The following is an 18,873-nucleotide window of genomic DNA, read 5'->3' as shown; positions in this document are numbered from 1 at the left end:
GGCGGACGCTCTACCACATGACCTTGGAGGCGATCACAACAGGTAAGACAGCCATGAGTGAGAGTATGAGACGAAGCGTACGTAAAAGAAATCAATAGGAGCTTGTTGGAAGCAAGTTACTCATACATATTTATGTTTAGCTAACCGGTGCTCATAAACCGTAAATAATTCTTTCGCAATTTCACGGCTGCAAATCATCGTCTACGCGCCGTTGGTCTGACGATGGTCAAACAGGAATGTCACAAAACAAATTTGCCGGAAATTTTACTGTTCGCAGAGAGACAATATCATCTCTGGATGACAATACTCATTACTTGCCACGGGCTGGGTTTTTTCTATTTATATACAATTTAATATAAAGTGTGAGGTATTGTCCATGTAGGGAAATGTCTGTGTGGGTAAATGTCCATGTGGGGAAATGTCTGAGTGGAGAAAATGTCCATGTGGGGAAATGCCTGTCTGGGGTAGTGTCCATGTGGGGAAATGTCTGTGTGGAGAAAATGTCCATGTGGGGAAATGTCTGTGTGGGGTAGGTCAGTGTGGGGTAGTGTCCATGTGGGGAAATGTCTGTGTGGGGTAGGTCAGTGTGGGGTAGTGTCCATGTGGGGAAATGTCTGTGTGGGGTAGGTCAGTGTGGGGTAGTGTCCATGTGGGGAAATGTCTGTGTGGGGTAGGTCAGTGTGGGGTAGTGTCCATGTGGGGAAATGTCTGTGTGGGGTAGTGTCCATGTGGGGAAATGTCTGTGTGGGGTAGGTCAGTGTGGGGTAGTGTCCATGTGGGGAAATGTCTGTGTGGGGTAGGTCAGTGTGGGGTAGTGTCCATGTGGGGAAATGTCTGTGTGGGGTAGGTCAGTGTGGGGTAGTGTCCATGTGGGGAAATGTCTGTGTGGGGTAGGTCAGTGTGGGGTAGTGTCCATGTGGGGAAATGTCTGTGTGGGGTAGGTCAGTGTGGGGTAGTGTCCATGTGGGGAAATGTCTGTGTGGGGTAGTGTCCATGTGGGGAAATGCCTGTGTTGTGTATTGTTCATGTGGGGAAATTTCTGTGTGGGGTAGTGTCCATGTGGGGAAATGCCTGTGTGGGGTAGTGTCTGTGTGGGGAAATGTCTGTGTGGGGTAGTGTCCATGTGGGGAAATGTCTGTGTGGGGTAGTGTCCATGTGGGGAAATGTCTGTGTGGGGTAGTGTTCATGTGGGGAAATGTCTGTGTGGGGTAGTGTCCATGTGGGGAAATGTTTGTGTGGGGTAGTGTCCGCGTTGGGAAATTGCCCAGTATATTATATTACATTAACATAACATTTTCACCACTTTGTATGAAACACAGCTATTTTGTCTGCTACATAACATATATTGTTACTGGCTATAATGCGGATTTTGAAAGTCTAAAAATTCAAGTTCGCTGCCAGTTTCCATTTTACTAATCGTCCATTTTCTGTTCAACAATGAAGAGAATATTGGGTTGACAACCCACACTTTGCTCTACCCAGGCCAAACCAAAGCCTATGTTTTACAGCAGATTACACATGTTGTTCACTTAAGTTGCCCACGTTCTGCTTCTCGATTCATCTTGGCATATATGTCAATGTCAGTGTGTCTCATCACGATAAACATGTAGGTAAAATGAATGGGATGTCTATCCAGCTCATCATAAACAGCTTCCTTAGTTGTCCTTGTGTTTACAGAGGACTCTTTTCTAAGGGACGTAATGTGTACACGTAAAATAGACTGAACTTGTTCATAACCCCACACATCTGATCCATAACAAAAGACTGGTATAATCATTCTGTCACACCAAAGACCTCCAATATCATGTATGGTTGTGACTCTCAAAAGAAAGAAAGTTATGTTCTTCAATGCATATTGTCGTTGTTTTTCTCTTGTTTGGCACTGTTTGTATATAGCAAGTGTACAAATGAAAAGATTTATGAAATTATGTTTCCTAAATGATATTCAAAGATTGCCACCAAACCCATCCATTCTGTTCACTTGATTCATTATTGGCATCATTGTTTCCAAACTCATCGCCGTCATCTGAGTATTTTTTAATAAGGCATTGCGCAGCAACTCTCTCAGAAAAATATATATAGAATAATATCATCACAACTTGGAATTAAAGATTACCTGTCTTGAGACATTCAGAAAAAACCGTCATGAAATCTGTGTTTTTTCTGTAGTTGATATGCCAAGACGTCTTCTGTATACAAAGTATACATCTAAGGAACACAAGCAGATGCTGCTGTTATCAATATACAGTACTGTACTTTGAACAGGTCAGTTATCGAACGTGCCCTTAAAACAGTTCTCTGTTTTTCGGGACAGTTGGTACAGTCTCGTGAGATCAAAACAGTACAGCTCCTATTTTATCAATTACCTTTTGAAGGAATGATTTTTCATTCTCTGCCTCCCTCCTTGCTCTTAATCGTGCCTCTCGTTCCACCTTTCTCACATGTTCCTTATAATCCTCTTCATAAATCATCTGAAGAGTGATCATAATTTGTGCATCATTCTGCTCCAGCATGTCCATTTCTGCGTCATATTTTTCTTTCAAAAGTTTCATTTCTTCTTCTTTCCTCCGATTGAGTTCTTCTATTGTCTTTCTCTCAATCTCAGTTCGTTCAGCATTGACAATCTGCGCTGCTTTGTTATCACGTTCCCTCTGAAGTCGAACACTCTGTGAATATTCCTTTAATGCTGTTAGTTCCTGTTCAGTGTGTTTCTGCTTCTCTGTTGCTTCCTTTTCTAGTTTGGCTCTAAGTTCCCCTTCCTTCTGTTTCTGTTTCTCGGCTTCTTCTAGAGCCCTCCTCATTTGACGATCCTGTTCCTCTTTAAAAGTCCTTGCTTTCAGTTCTTCATTCCGTTTCAATTCACGCAACATCTCGTCCGTCTCTCGCAGTATTTCCTCCTTTTCCTTTTCGTATTTAAGCCTTTGCTCTTCAGCCTTTCGTTCCATCTCTTCCTTTTCCTTCATCAGCAACTCACTCCGAGCCTTTTCCATTGCATCGAGTTCAGCCTGTTGTTCCATCTGAACATGTTCCGTGAGCTCCTCTTCTTTTACCTTCATTGCAAGTTCAGCTGCTTCAAACATCGCATTAGTGTAACACCCTCCACCATTATGGGCAACCGTTCGGTCAATGAGGTCGATGAGATTTATTCGAAACGTCTCTTTTTCCTGTTCATTACGATTATTCACAACAATGTATCTATCCTGACAGTCCTTGACGAGCTGTTGTAAGACTGGTGAACTTCTCCTAAGGTGATCTTCAAGTGTTATGCCATCGTGTATCAGATTGTCTTTTCTGGTGAAAACAATGATCATGTAGTGCACAACATTCTCGCCAAAGTATTCCTTGTAGTATTCAACTGTGTTCTGATCTTCCTCGGTAAATCTTCCAATCTGCGTGACAAACACCACTGCATGTAATCCAGGGGACGTGAGTGCTATACATTTCATGATCTCACTCTTTCTTTCATCATTTGATTCCAGAGTGTCAAACATCCCGGGTGTATCTACAATAAGAATCGACCTGCTTTTGTATTCAGCAGTTGCATACTTAGACTCCTTTGTGATAGATATTCCGCTTGCACGGGAATCAAATGCCTTGGATCCAATCAGAGAATTCCCTGTTGCACTTTTACCTGATCCTGTCTTACCAATGAGAACAATGCGCAATTCTCGGATTATTTCTTCGTTGGGAGTACATTCCTTTTCTGAAAGAAGAAAGTTAATCAATGACTGAGCTGTTGATCAAGATATTAACTAGTTAGTAAGTGCATAGTTTTACTCCACTTTTAGCAATATAACAGCAATATCACGGCGGGGGTCACCAGAAACGGGCTTCACACATTGTACCCATGTGGGGAATGGAACCCAGGTCTTCGGGGTGACGAGAAAACGCTTTAACCACTAGGCTAACCCACCGCCCAAGATATTAACTATTTGAGTGCATAGGTACATGACAAGGCTTTGAAACGCAAACATAATGGTAATTCTATGTAAAACTGTATGCGTCATTATCTGCATAAAGGCACGACGGATCGAAATGATTCTCTTCATTGTTGTTGACACGGGAAACAAACAGTACTTTAGATTCTAGGCTTTTCTCAACATAGAAATGGACCTGTGATCATAACCAAAGACTTACTTTTACCCTGAACTATATAAAACCAGTATACTATAATGACGACACGGATATACTGAATATTGAAATGAACAAGGGAACACTGAGGTTTGGACTCAGTAAAATGATATGCTGTCATTGGTGGCCACCCTTGTCGACCAAATACATGTTGGAATCAATGCACACAAACGCATATCAACCTCTGATACTGACATGTGTTGAACTTGTATGCGCGCTGTTTCAAATGTACTTAAGCTTATTCCTCTAAATGTCACATTGCTGCATCATTCCTTTCCATCCGTCTATATGGTCCATAACAATCTGTCATTATGATAGTCGCTTACATTAAAACGTGAAGAAGACGCAAGAGTATCGTATCATCCATACAAACGTCATCATGCTTATCTCATTGCATGTTTTGGTCCGTGAAGATCCGGGGTAGAATAGGTCTTCAGCAACCCATGCTTGCCGTATAAGGCGACTATGCTTGTCATAAGAGGCGACTAACGGGATCGGGTGGTCAGGCTCGCTGACTTGGTTAATGCATGTCATCGATCCCAAATGCGTGGATCGATGCTCATGTTATCAATCACTGGATGATAATGATGTCCAATGCAATTCCATATTATGACTTTTATCATAATTATTTTCCTGTGTTTTTTAGGTTATCATTTGACCTGGCCTTGTATGTGTTTATGATGGGTTCCACCGGTGGGACAAGATTGGACTCACCTTTTCGGGAACACCTGGTGTCATCATTATCTTATAGTGATTCATAAACACATGCTCATGATAGTCGAAATTGTACAATCGACTCTGCTTTCGGCAGAGGAATTTGACGCTTTCAACTTTTTGCATACCTATGGTGATGACTGGACACTCCTTCAACCTTTTAACATCCTCCTCCAGCCTTGCTTGCCTGCTCCTTGCTTCTTCTAGCTCCTTCATCATATTTGTCATCTTTTCTTCATATTCCTAATATATAAACATATAACACCATAAGTAAATAACTTGAGTGTGTAAATACACAGAACATTCATGTGTTCATACAATGAAACAATGCAACGGTCAATTATAACCTGAATCATTTTGCCGGTACATAATGTAAATTATGTTTTAATGTGATAATTTGCATAGTCAGCTGACCCATATGCGACAATAAACGTTTTGTCTGGGCCATGCAGACCAAGGCCGTCTTGGTACGATTACATACAAAGAACAAGGTCGCCTTGTCCTCCAGACCCGTTAAGATTCCGGGGTAGAATAGGTCTTCAGCAACCCATGCTTGCCGTAAAAGGTTACTATGCTTGTCGTAAAAGGCGACTAACGGGATCGGGTGGTCAGGCTCGCTGACTTGCTTGATGCATGTCATCGATCCCAATTGCGTGGACCGATGCTCATGATATCAATCACTGGATTGTCTGGTCAGATCGCCGTCATATAGCTGAAATATTGCTGAGTGCGGCGTTAAACAACAAACCAACCAACAACCTTGTCCTCCATGTGTCTAAAGACACCCTAATGACACCAATAACCTGAATGAACGACTGTTGTTATTGTCGGCTTCAGGTAGGTGAAATAGTTCCTATTTTCAAACTAAAGTGGTGCTCGCACCAATGTTGGGTAATTCACCGAGAATAAATATTTATTGCGTTATGTAATGAGAAATTCGTGTGTCAGCTTGCAGCAGTTGCGATGCGTTAGATCAAGTACTTCTATAAACAGTCCGCGATGAACGGCACCTTTAGGCAAGTATGTTAATAGTCTGCATAGAACGGTAAATTACAGCGCTCCCAGGAGAGCTAGGAGTAATCAGACACGCGACAGCTGACAAATGAAAGCTCGAGCAATAGAAATACCGATAGAAACTGCAGCTGGAATGACAATGTCAATCAGGAAAAGAGAGGCGTTTGATAGCATACTTCCGATGCCTAAAAACGACGCATTTTGCGTCCCCAACCGTCGTTCTTTCGTCCAGTGACCACATACGTAAGTAAAAAACCTCTTCGTGTTTGCAGCGATACCCGGGCTCGTAGGATCTACCAGTGGTAAACGTTTAAGACGCAACACACGCTCTCATCCGTCCAACAGTCCATCCACCCAACCACACAACCAATTTTGAGACGGACGCATTGATTGACCCCATAATAGAGGTCTGAAGCAAAAAACAAGTTCACGGAAGTTCCTTTTCCTGGCTTGAGACAGCTAATGTACTCTAGTTATTTCAATGCTGCTTATGCCAACGATGCTACGTATAATACATCATGCATATTGCAAATTCGCGATAAATACACATAGTTTGTCATTAAAATATATCATTTTTTTAAAGTTTAAGTGACTGAAGCCAATCGGGGTATCAAATGATGTGTTTTGTAGATCGTACTCGTTTAAATGTAAATTGAGTCTTTATTTATTTAATTGTGTATCGTTGTGAACTATCTTTTCATCAGCATTACGTTTTTCTGTTGTTATTATGTGACATGGTGACATTTATCTCGTGTTTAGAACTTAACAAGGCAACTTCCTTCTGGATAAACTCATTCTAAATACCACATAACGCCAAATTGACATTTATGCTGTATGCACTGTTGATATCAATAAAGAAGGAAGATATAGAATATACTTCTCTGACATTAATTAAAATTATAAACATTTTTATTTGTAGTAACAGAGTGCTAACCCTTTGCATTGCTGCTTTCTCCGCTTCAAAGTAGGCTGCCTGTTTTTCACTTTCCTTCTGTGAGAGCAAAGCTTGCAGGTCGTCATCTGTATTGCAGACAGAAAATGTGACCATGGCAAACAAAAACAGTACAAAAATGTAATGCTTAAACGCGCGTTGATACAGCTTTTTCAAACATCAGGGGAAGCTTTGTGAACAAACAATTGCTATATGAATTGCGTCTGGCAGTTGGTCATTTTTATTAACAAACATCACACTAAGTTAGTTAAACTCATTACTGATATAAAACTGGAATCGTTCAGTCGGGGATGTGCACCCCTTCATCCTAAGCCTTTATCCCCTGCTCCAGCCAGCCGCATGCACTCACGTATGCAGGAGACTGGAACATATAATGGATACAAAATGGTGAGTGATGCCACATCTGGTTCTGACGACAGGGGGTGTATAATTGGAAACTGCATTTACAAACCTGGTATTCGATTCTTGTCCCCAGTCTCTGCAAGTCGAGCCCTCAGTTCTTGTATCTCTGTCTGAAACTCTCTCAGCAGTGCATCCTTAGGGTCTTCATTGATGACCGGCTTGTTCTTGATGGTCTTTGCACTGCTGGCAAACCTGAGAGTGCTTAGTGTCTCGTCATAGTTGTAGTCAGCCGGGGAGACACAAGCCACCATCAGCGTCCGGGAATTCCCGCCCAGAGAGTCCTGGAGCAACTTCGTCAACTTGGAGTCTCTGTACGGTATAAGTAGGTTCTTTCCCTCTGCTAATATTGAGATGACTCTTCCAAGACAGTGAAGAGAGAGGTTGATCTTGATGCCTTCCTTGAACCTCACACCAGCGGTCCCTATCATAGAATTCCATACAGAACAAATATAGTGAAGTGAGGGAGTTGATTTTAGTCTTTTCGACAGTCACAAATATTTGGAAATATTCTACAAATAATGGAATCACGGCCAGGCGAACCAATGAACAAATCAGGAAACGATGACATGCCAAGCTTGAGTTAACACACATTCCAATTTAGTTTCCTATAAGATTGTTCGCCTTAAGTATAATTTCTATAACAATTTAGGGTTAATTCCAATACGAGTACAACTTATGAAACACATTTTTGGTGTACCCAGCCGGAATGTTGCTGAATATTGATGTATGTGGCATACAAACATACTCACTCGCTCTTCCTTTGGAGTTTCATTGACCTAACGAGATTGAGTTGTCTTCGCAATATATACACAACGCAGACTCACAAAATACAAATGAAAGGTAACTGCAATAACCTGATTCCACGTCCACTCACCGGTCTTGCTTTGTCTTTCACTCCCTGCCAGATCCACGAGGTTGAGTTTGCCAGCTCTGATGTGTCCATTTGTCCTCTGGTCCAGTGTCTCAATGCTGATAGCGAAGACGGTGTGGCTGCGAGAAGATTCGCTGTTCATGTCTGTGGCACCTGTAGAACGCCTTTTCAAGCCTTTGTTCATGAGCTCCTCGCACTGAACCACTGTATTCACTGGGTGTTTCGACAGACCTGTATTTGTAGGAATGAATGGGTTCTACTGTGAACAGTAACTCGTACCGTATTTGCATTTATCTATGGCCCATTTACTCTATACATACCTTGATAATTAACAGTTCGTTTATTTGCTTAAATAATTCAGCTGTTTCTTGACTGCATGTTCTGTTTACTCCTGTACACATGTACACAAACTCATGATCACTGATAGACGCGCAGGCTAATAATTGTGATGTACACATATTACATCTTGGTCCGCACTAGGGTTGCAACCGGGTACGAAAACTGAACTCGAGTACCCGGCAGACAATACCCGAACCGGACTCGGGTACCCGTAGTTCAATGTTGTCCCACTTGTTTGTAATGCTTTTGCGAATATAATATCAAACGTCTATTGATCTATTCTAAGGTATTATGTTTTTTATTAAATGCCTGCATGGCTTACCTAAAACATTTGAACGTGTATCCGCTTTGTCGACCATTTTGAAGTGACTTATGAGTTACGAAAGGCGATTAGAGTTATCTCCCCTGAACGGGTATTCGAGTCCTGAAAATTGGACTCGAGTCCTAAGCTTCCCGACCCGTTATCGGGTACTCGAGTACCCATATTACATCTTGGTCCGCACAATGATGAGCCCAGTAACGAATGTAAACTCGTTTGTTCCTCTTACATACCAGTTGCTGGTAATTTGTGCCCTGTAGTTTCTTTCTTATGATGACTTTTAAGGTGAATCTATAATTGACCGTCTTAACCATGTCAGGTGAGGTGAGGTGAAATTGAGTTTAACGTCGCATCCAAGATTATTGCACTTATATAGCGACGTGCATGAACGTGTGTGTGTGTGTGTGTGGCTGCTTGTTCTAGAACGGCTGATGCCGATTTATAGTTCTAGCCCACTGAGATACCATGCCGCAGTTTAACATAAAAACGCCACTCAGACACAGTATACTGACTCCGAGCCGACCAGTCCTTGCTTTAACCCCTTAATGCCGAGCGCCAGACAGGTTAACAACCAGTACCATCTTTTAACGTCTTTTGGTGTGACGCGGCTGGGGATCGAACCCCGGACCTTCCGCTCTCCGGGCGGACGCTCTACCACTAGACCACGGAGGCGGTCTGAACCATGTCAGGACAGTGATAATGCAAAACAATGAAACGGGAGAGAATTCAGATCTAATCACACATCACTGACATCGACATGGTAGAATTTCAGTGTGGACACTTACCTTTTACATAGAAACCCTTATTGGGGAAGGATCCAATATCCAATTTCTCTTTCAGGCTTTTCCCTAATAAATCTCTGATTTCTTCATTGTAGATTTCGTAGCATGAACAGTGTACAACACACTGCTCACTCTTGGTGGAGGACACGATTTTGAAAATGTCTTCCACGGCCCTAGAACAACAAGGTGGTCACCGTCTTGATAACACATATTCAAGCTATACTTGGCACATTACATTAAGGTATTTAAACATTATTAACACTTACTACTATGACAACACCTTTAGCCAAACAAATGGTTCCAAATTTACGCCACCGTTAGGACCACTGGAACCATTTCGTGACGGGAGACAAAAAGAATGGACACGTAGTCATGTGTAGAATTGAACCCGGGTCTTCGGTGTGACGAGCCAACACTCTAACCACAACTATTCCCCACCCTGTATAATTAGTCTATATGTTACCTTGGTATGATGCCATGTTGGGTTGTAGGTTCTGATATTCCCTGCATGGTAAACGTCTTTCCAGAGGCAGTTTGTCCATACGCAAAGATTGTACCATTGTACCCTTCCGTAACACTCTGAAAGACAATGTTACAATACTGACTGATACGAGCATTGACGACCGTAACCGCTAATACCTTCACACCGCGATGCCTAATTCGTCTTCATTCTTGGTGACGTTCCCCTAATTTTCTCCAAACCATCTATCATGATTAATGATAACTTGGAAACTGTTCGTTGTATTTGCATTTGTATTTGCACCTAAGTACTATCTGTCAGAAGAAATATACTTGCTACATATGTGCATGTTGGAACATGGTTGACCCAGTGTCATGCCGAACTGCTGCTCTCTATGATCCCTAAGCAACCACAGCGGCATGCGTTCGAACCCAAGGGAAATTATATAGCTCTGTCAGAACCAGCATGGATTTCAACCAAGGTGATCAAATCCGAGCTTCTTTCTCAGGTTACACTGAAACCCCATATCATAACTAACATGTAAAGCGATTAAAGTCACATATATGGCACAGACAATTCAGTGTATGATTAGATAAACATAATATTAGATGCACTTGATAAATCACCACCACACTGATCACTGACCTGCACAATAGGACACACGATGTCGCTGTAGATGCGTGCTGTAGTAGTGTCGCCAGGGTATGCCTGGTCAAAGGTGAACTGTTTACTGCCAGGTCTGTCCGAGTCCTGCTTTGTTATCACACACGATCCCTCCGTGTCAGCAATGGTGAGCACTGGCTTACATCCTCTTTTGTGTTCCGAATCGCTCATTGGGCGGCATCTTACAATGACCTTCACCAGTTCTTCTCTTGCTGCCATTACTTACAGATGGGTGTGAGCTGGAAGGAACGACATACTCAACACCAAGTAAAGTGATACCATACAACTCTATCATCACTTTCAAATATGCCTCAAAATTAAGAAAATACGTGATCATTTCTCGTTACCAATTCGCACATGGCTTTATTACTTTATGCACAGTGCGTGAAGGCTTTGAATAATTTAGTTGCAGTCTCATTAAAATCAGGTCTTAGTTCTCGCTGCTGCTGAACAAAGATCTGGGGACGTCCCATTACGGGTCACGTCAGACCGACCTTGGGCGAATTTTTACCGACAAATGAAATGACTGACAAGAAGTCGACATTAGCCAATCAGAAGGCAGCTTTCTCGTGCTTTACGGCACTAATTTCTAATTGGCGACAAAAATTCGAAACATATTTTGACAAATTCTCGATAAAACATTTGAAACCTGAACAAAAAACATTCTGGAATGGCTAATAGATTGTCTAGATTGTATGGATTCAGTCGTTAAGCCCGTAACTATCGTTCTGAATACCCCGTGTTAAAGTTTTCGAGGTTGCATGATTAGAAATCACATTCCAACTGTCACTTTCATGAGCTGGTAAGCGAAGCGCTGATTGGTCGGATGAAAGGTCGCCCTGACGTGACCGCTGAATCATGAAAGTACAAGTTGGGGGCAAAATGATACTTGTACAGATATTAACGCCCCCACACACCCCACACCCCAACCCCCCGTAAAAAAATACGGCCTTGAAATATGACGATGGTCTTATATTTAGACGTTTACAATTTGAAGACAATAACGAGTACATGTATTGTACTGACAAAGCACAAATCATAATTTGGGCCAGTGTCGGATTAGAACCCACGATCATGTGCATATAATATGAAGAATTCTGGCACGTCCGAGCGACTCATCCATGTTACGCCATGTATTGATAAGAAAATGGAAGGACTAGTTGCAACATGACAATCAACAGAGCATGTAGGCCCTGTATTGTAAGGTGCAAACAACTGAGAAAGACGATGAGGTTTGAGATGACTTGATCCATAATAGGTCATGCCCCGCCGTTGGCCAAACATCGTGGCATAGTCTGAATCAATGTCCCAACTTAAGGGAGTCTTGTCCACTTCTCTTGCAGCGCCTGGCCCAGTACACATTTCCCAATCATTTCCCTGACGTGCTCTATTGGGAAAGGGTTAGAATAGGTCTGTAGCAATCCATGCTCGCCGTAAAAGGTGACTCTGCTTGTCGTAAAAGGCGAAAAACGGGATCGGTTGCTCAGGCTCGCTGACGTGGTTGATGCATGTCATCGATCCCAATTGCGTGGATCGATGCTCATGATATTAATCACTGGATTGTCTGGTCCATACTCGATTATTTACAGACCGCCGTCATATAGCTGGAATATTGCTGAGTGCGGCGTTAAACAACAAACCAACCAACAAACCTATTGGGGAAAGGTCATCTCATATCTGGCCATTGCATCATGTTGATGGTTTGTTGCTTGTGTTACGATACGTGAACGGTTATGGTCTGGAAAGACAAATGGTGGACCAGCCAGGGCACAACAGTTAGCGCCAGTACGTTGTCTCGGTAGTACAGTCCAGTGACCCTTCGATGTCCAGTGTCACTGAAGGGTCAAAATCAAGACTGAACCGCGTAACCAAGTGAACGAAGGAATTGCTTGCTCCACATGCAATGGTCAGGTGTGTTGAGGCGTTAGGTTTTGGTTCCTATAAATGGCATATATTTTTCAAAGCTGATCTTTCATCTTTATATTTCATGATCCCCTATGTATTTGGAGGGCATATAGTTAACCTGTGAACGATCGTAGTTTTCAAGATGATCGTTCAGCTTCACCAATCGACCTTCAAATTCCTTTCACCATTGTCATAACCCATGTCATCCTTACAACGTAAGTACACGTAGAGGTAAAACCGATGAAACAAAGTTAAGAGCGAACCAAGTAAAATTTGTAGGGATGACGGCGATTTGGTGAGTGAGTGCCGCTTTTGAACATTATTTCAGTTATATAACAGCGTTTTAACTTGAAGTGAAAGGAAAGATTGAGGTGACGCAGGTCTCAGACGTTTACCACTTTGGTGAAACCAACGAGCACATCTATTGTGCTGTCAAAACAAGAAATATCCTCAGGGCGAATCAGGTATTCGAATCATAGGATACGAGCATGTCTGAAGGCCGCAACTCATCATAACGAATTGCGGGGCCTTAGACGAGCAGGCCAAACTGCCCCCTATGATGACCAGGACAGGAGAAGCGCTGCATTTACATGTTAGAAAGAAGTCATGACAAACATGGATCCGTGCGGGGTTTTGAAAGACTGCTCGGTGGTACGTGAGCAGCTGAGAGTTTAACAGTTCGTTATAAACATAAACACAATCCAGTGATTGCTATCATGAGCATCGACCCACGCAATTGGGATCGATGACATGCATCAACCAAGTCAGCGAGTCTGACCACCCGATCCCGTTAATCGCCTTTAACGACAAGCATAGGCACCTTTTATGGCAAGCATGTGTTGCTGAAGATCTATTCTACCCCGGAATCTTCACGGGTCCGTTGCAATTGACGGACTACACACGTGAGTTCGCTATATCTTTTATTTGGTTTAAGCGTGTTCTTAATATCCATCAAATATATATTATAAAATTTACAAATTGCCAGGACCTACAAACTAGTTCGTTTTATCTGTCAGTTTGTTACAAGCGTGTCCGTTATAAACGTACCTGCATGTATTATTCACTTGATAATCGAAGATGTTATCGGCGTTACACATTATCTTCTCGTGTGATAATAAACGTTCATATAGTATTGAAATAGTAGAAATTGGTATGATATACGTTTGCCATCTCACATGTAAGATATATCATGATTTGAAGACAATATATAGTGAGTGAGTGAGTATGGTTTTATCACGGCGAAGGAAGACAATATATAACACATATATGAAAGTTAATGTTTACAACATACCTGGTCTCAGCCAAAGTGATAGATATCAGGTTATACAATGTCACAATTCAAACAAGAGTATTTCATAAATATGGATTCGCCTACACGTTGTATTTAGATATATACATTGTGTGTATTGTCAGTGTCACATGTACATGGTATATCGTATGACTGAGGCTGATTAAAAGATTAGATAGTATCCATGTATCCATTTTATACATATCAGCCATACAGGTACAAGCGTTGAAAGGTCTTCGCGGATCACGAAAATGTGATAATAAGTCACATGACAATTACGGACACGCCTAGTATCGTCACTATTTGATAGTGATTCATAAACACGTTAAAGTCAGACGCGTTCGGTAGACTTTTAGGAGAGATTCCTTATGAGTATGGAAATGTGTTTTCGCTTCCACCAAGCAGGAGCGGACTATAAGTGTAGACTTCCGTCTGTCCGTCCGTTCGTCCATAAATCATTCTGTCCGTCCGCCCATAGCTTATGTCGAGAAGTGTTTTTTCAGGAACAGTTATGGATACAAGGATGATGAGTTATAGCCCTCAACGAAGTTCCAAAACAACCATCGAAAATAAATATTTTAAAGAGTTATGCTAGAGTTTAGCGAGTCAGATGCTACAGTACACAGGCTACAGGGTCTAACACAACAGTATTACCTGACACTGTAGATCAGGATCAAAACGTATACAGGTTACAGGGTCTAACACAACAGTATTACCTGACATTGTAGATCAGGATCAAAACGTATACAGTTTACAGGGTCTAACACAACAGTATTACCTGACACTGTAGATCAGGATCAAAACGTATACAGTTTACAGGGTCTAACACAACAGTATTACCTGACACTGTAGATCAGGATCAAAACGTATACAGTTTACAGGGTCTAACACAACAGTATAACCTGACACTGTAGATCAGGATCAAAACGTATACAGGTTACAGGGTCTAACACAAAAGTATTACCTGACATTGTAGATCAGGATGAAAACGTATACAGGTTACGGGGTCTAACACAACAGTATTACCTGACATTGTAGATCAGGATCAAAACGTATACAGGTTACGGGGTCTAACACAACAGTATTACCTGACATTGTAGATCAGGATCAAAACGTATACAGGCTACAGGGTCTAACACAACAGTATAACCTGACATTGTAGATCAGGATCAAAACGTATACAGGCTACAGGGTCTAACACAACAGTATAACCTGACATTGTAGATCAGGATCAAAACGTATACAGGCTACAGGGTCTAACACAACAGTATTACCTGACATTGTAGATCAGGATGAAAACGTATACAGGTTACGGGGTCTAACACAACAGTATTACCTGACATTGTAGATCAGGATCAAAACGTATACAGGTTACGGGGTCTAACACAACAGTATTACCTGACATTGTAGATCAGGATCAAAACGTATACAGGCTACAGGGTCTAACACAACAGTATAACCTGACATTGTAGATCAGGATCAAAACGTATACAGGCTACAGGGTCTAACACAACAGTATAACCTGACATTGTAGATCAGGATCAAAACGTATACAGGCTACAGGGTCTAACACAACAGTATTACCTGACATTGTAGATCAGGATCAAAACGTATACAGGTTACAGGGTCTAACACAACAGTATTACCTGACATTGTAGATCAGGACCTAAACGTATACAGGCTACATGGTCTAACGCAACAGTATTACCTGACATTGTAGATCAGGATCAAAAGGTACACAGGTTACAGGGTCTAACACAACAGTATCACCTGACATTGTAAATCGGAAAGTAAACCTACACAGGTTACAGGGTCTAATACAACAGTATCACCTGACATTGTAAATCGGAAGGTAAACCTACACAGGTTACGGGGTCTAATACAACGGTATCACCTGATATTGTAAATCGGAAGGTAAACGTACACAGGTTACAGGGTCTTACACAAAAGTAAAAACCTGACATTGTAAATCGGAAGGTAAACATACACAGGTTACGGGGTCTAACACAACGGTATCACCTGACATTGTAGATGAGGATCAAAACGTACACAGGTTACAGGGTCTAACACAACAGTATCACCTGACATTGTAGATCAGGATCAAAACGTATACAGGCTACAGGGTCTAACACAACAGTATAACCTGACATTGTAGATCAGGATCAAAACGTATACAGGCTACAGGGTCTAACACAACAGTATAACCTGACATTGTAGATCAGGATCAAAACGTATACAGGCTACAGGGTCTAACACAACAGTATTACCTGACATTGTAGATCAGGATCAAAACGTATACAGGTTACAGGGTCTAACACAACAGTATTACCTGACATTGTAGATCAGGACCTAAACGTATACAGGCTACATGGTCTAACGCAACAGTATTACCTGACATTGTAGATCAGGATCAAAAGGTACACAGGTTACAGGGTCTAACACAACAGTATCACCTGACATTGTAAATCGGAAAGTAAACCTACACAGGTTACAGGGTCTAATACAACAGTATCACCTGACATTGTAAATCGGAAGGTAAACCTACACAGGTTACGGGGTCTAATACAACGGTATCACCTGATATTGTAAATCGGAAGGTAAACGTACACAGGTTACAGGGTCTTACACAAAAGTAAAAACCTGACATTGTAAATCGGAAGGTAAACATACACAGGTTACGGGGTCTAACACAACGGTATCACCTGACATTGTAGATGAGGATCAAAACGTACACAGGTTACAGGGTCTAACACAACAGTATCACCTGACATTGTAAATCGGAAAGTAAACCTACACAGGTTACAGGGTCTAATACAACAGTATCACCTGACATTGTAAATCGGAAAGTAAACCTACACAGGTTACGGGGTCTAATACAACGGTATCACCTGACATTGTAAATCGGAAGGTAAACATACACAGGTTACGGGGTCTAACACAACGGTATCACCTGACATTGTAGATGAGGATCAAAACGTACACAGGTTACGGGGTCTAACACAACAGTATCACCTGACATTGTAAATCGGAAAGTAAACCTACACAGGTTACAGGGTCTAATACAACAGTATCACCTGATATTGTAAATCGGAAGGTAAACGTACACGGGTTACAGGGTCTAACACAAAAGTAAAAACTTGACATTGTAGATCGGAAAGTAAACCTACACAGGTTACAGGGTCTAATACAACAGTATCACCTGATATTGTAGATAGGAAGGTAAACGTACACAGGTTACAGGGTCTAACACAACAATAAAATCCTGACATTGTAGATCGGAAAGTAAATCTACACAGGTTACAGGGTCTAACACAACGGTATTACCTAACATTATATATCAGGATCTAAACGTATACAGGTTACAGGGTCTAACACAACAGTATTACCTGACATTGTAGATCGGAAGGAAACCGTACACGGGTCACAAGGTCTAACACAACGGTAATCCCTGATATTGTAGATCTTGTTGAGCAGTACACGGAAAGTGAAAGTAAAACGAGGAAAGACTTACGCTCGAAGCGATGTATTATTGACGACGGCAACACGTGTTGAAAAATGATATCATCATTGAATACTGCAGAAGACGCCGTGACTAGAGCTGAATACGACCTAATCAATACTCACTGCTACAGCTGTTGTGTGTAGTAAAGGCACAGTAAGAGTCACTTTGTACATACATCTTGACATATTGTAAGACTCACGCTGCACGTGCTGGACAGGTAATGCAGTGCCAATCTTTTGTGACCATGGTTACATGGTTGGTTTCTTGTTTTACGCCGCACTCAGCAATATTCCAGCTATATGACGGCGGTCTGTAAATAATCGAGTCTGGACCAGACAATCATGATTGATATCATGAGCATCGATCCACGCAATTGGGATCGATAATATGCATCGACAAAGTCAGCGATCCTGACCACCCTGCGAAATGTGTTAAAAAAACTTTTCCGTCAATTTTGTTGAAACGTCATAAAAAAATCAACCTTTAATTACCGGACTTGTTGTGACTGTGAGTGAGGAGGAGGTGATAACATCAATACATCGCAGTATGTCGGGAAAGTGTAACTATGCAACGCTTCTATTGTTGAAGGGCTTATTCTGGCATCCAGGAAGATTTGTTTTTGTTTGTTCTTAACGCCGCACTCAGCAATATTACAACTATATGACGGCGGTCTGTAAATAATCGAGTTTGAACCACACTATCCAGTGTTTGACATCATGCGCATCGATCCACCTAATTGGGAAACGATGACATGCAACAACCAAGTCAGCGAGCCTGACCACCCGATCCCGTTAGTCGCCTTTTACGTCAAGCATGGGTTGCGAAAGACCAACCGCGGATTTTCAGGGTCAATATGTACACGTATCAGTGTAGATCACACACTTGATGAGGGGAATCAACAGGTAATGCTACCTATCAAAGCTATCAGTTGAACTCGACTTTGCCCAGGTGCGTTACTCTTGGTGGCTTAGCGCGATCTCTTGGTGATGTGGTGAAGGCCTGTTTTCACCACAGCGACGGTATAACGACAACGCAACATTTGGGAGTGGCAAAACGTACCGCTCATTTGTTCAGGTGAGGTGAAATAGGGTTTAACGTAGCGTCCAAGATTAATCGTTTATATAGCGATGTGCATGAACGTGCGTGTGTTTGTGTGGCTGCTTGTACTAGTCCGGACTGATGCCGATTTATAGTGCTAGCTCACTGAGATACCATGCTGCAGTTTAACATGAATACCCCACTCAGACACAGTATACCAACTCCGAGCCGACCAGTCCCTGCTTTAACCCCTTAATGCCGAGCGCCAGACAGGGTAACAACCAGTACCATCTTTTAACGTCTTTTGGTATGACGCGGTCGGGGATCGAACCCCGGACCTTCCGCTCTCCGGGCGGACGCTCTACCACTAGACCACGGAGGCGGTCTCTAAGTCCAGTGACCCACAGTAATGAGACCGTTGACATATGAATTAATGTAAGTGTGTCATTACTTGTGTAACGAGGAAGAACAATATCACGACAGCGAGTTATCT

At 42.1% G+C, this 18,873-nt stretch overlaps 1 protein-coding gene across 2 annotated transcripts; it reads right to left on the bottom strand.

The window, feature by feature from the left end:
- Positions 1-322: 322 nt before the first annotated feature.
- On the bottom strand, positions 323-17,309 carry LOC139445944 (kinesin-II 95 kDa subunit-like). 2 transcript variants are annotated; one of them, XM_071227195.1, is made up of 9 exons: positions 17,227-17,309; positions 10,630-10,886; positions 9,988-10,103; positions 9,528-9,697; positions 8,088-8,315; positions 7,263-7,634; positions 6,794-6,879; positions 4,974-5,088; positions 323-3,703 (listed from the first exon to the last, which is right to left on the bottom strand). In XM_071227195.1, exons 2-9 carry the CDS (start codon positions 10,864-10,866, stop codon positions 2,334-2,336), a joined length of 2,694 nt encoding a protein of 897 aa, XP_071083296.1. In that variant the 5' UTR covers positions 10,867-10,886; positions 17,227-17,309; the 3' UTR covers positions 323-2,333. The 2 variants fall into 2 exon arrangements, with proteins under 2 accessions (XP_071083296.1, XP_071083295.1); XM_071227194.1 differs by lacking the exon at positions 17,227-17,309 and adding an exon at positions 13,844-13,900.
- Positions 17,310-18,873: the final 1,564 nt, after the last annotated feature.

The sequence above is a fragment of the Haliotis cracherodii genome, unplaced genomic scaffold (assembly GCF_022045235.1).
Source record: "Haliotis cracherodii isolate W230 unplaced genomic scaffold, xgHalCrac1.p SCAF_6, whole genome shotgun sequence".
In the NCBI taxonomy this organism is placed as follows: domain Eukaryota; kingdom Metazoa; phylum Mollusca; class Gastropoda; order Lepetellida; family Haliotidae; genus Haliotis; species Haliotis cracherodii.
Note: the sequence above shows the minus strand (reverse complement) of the source record. Positions and strands in the feature narration are given on the sequence as shown.

Bases quoted from the DNA above. Each gene is read 5' to 3' on its own strand.
- LOC139445944 (XM_071227195.1), bottom strand. From the start codon at position 10,866: ATGGCAGCAAGAGAAGAACTGGTGAAGGTCATTGTAAGATGCCGCCCA. The intron at 8,316-9,527 runs GTAAGTGTCCAC...CTACAAATACAG, and splicing joins TAAGGGTTTCTATGTAAAAG to GTCTGTCGAAACACCCAGTG. The intron at 6,880-7,262 runs GTTTGTAAATGC...TCTGCAATACAG, and splicing joins GGACAAGAATCGAATACCAG to ATGACGACCTGCAAGCTTTG.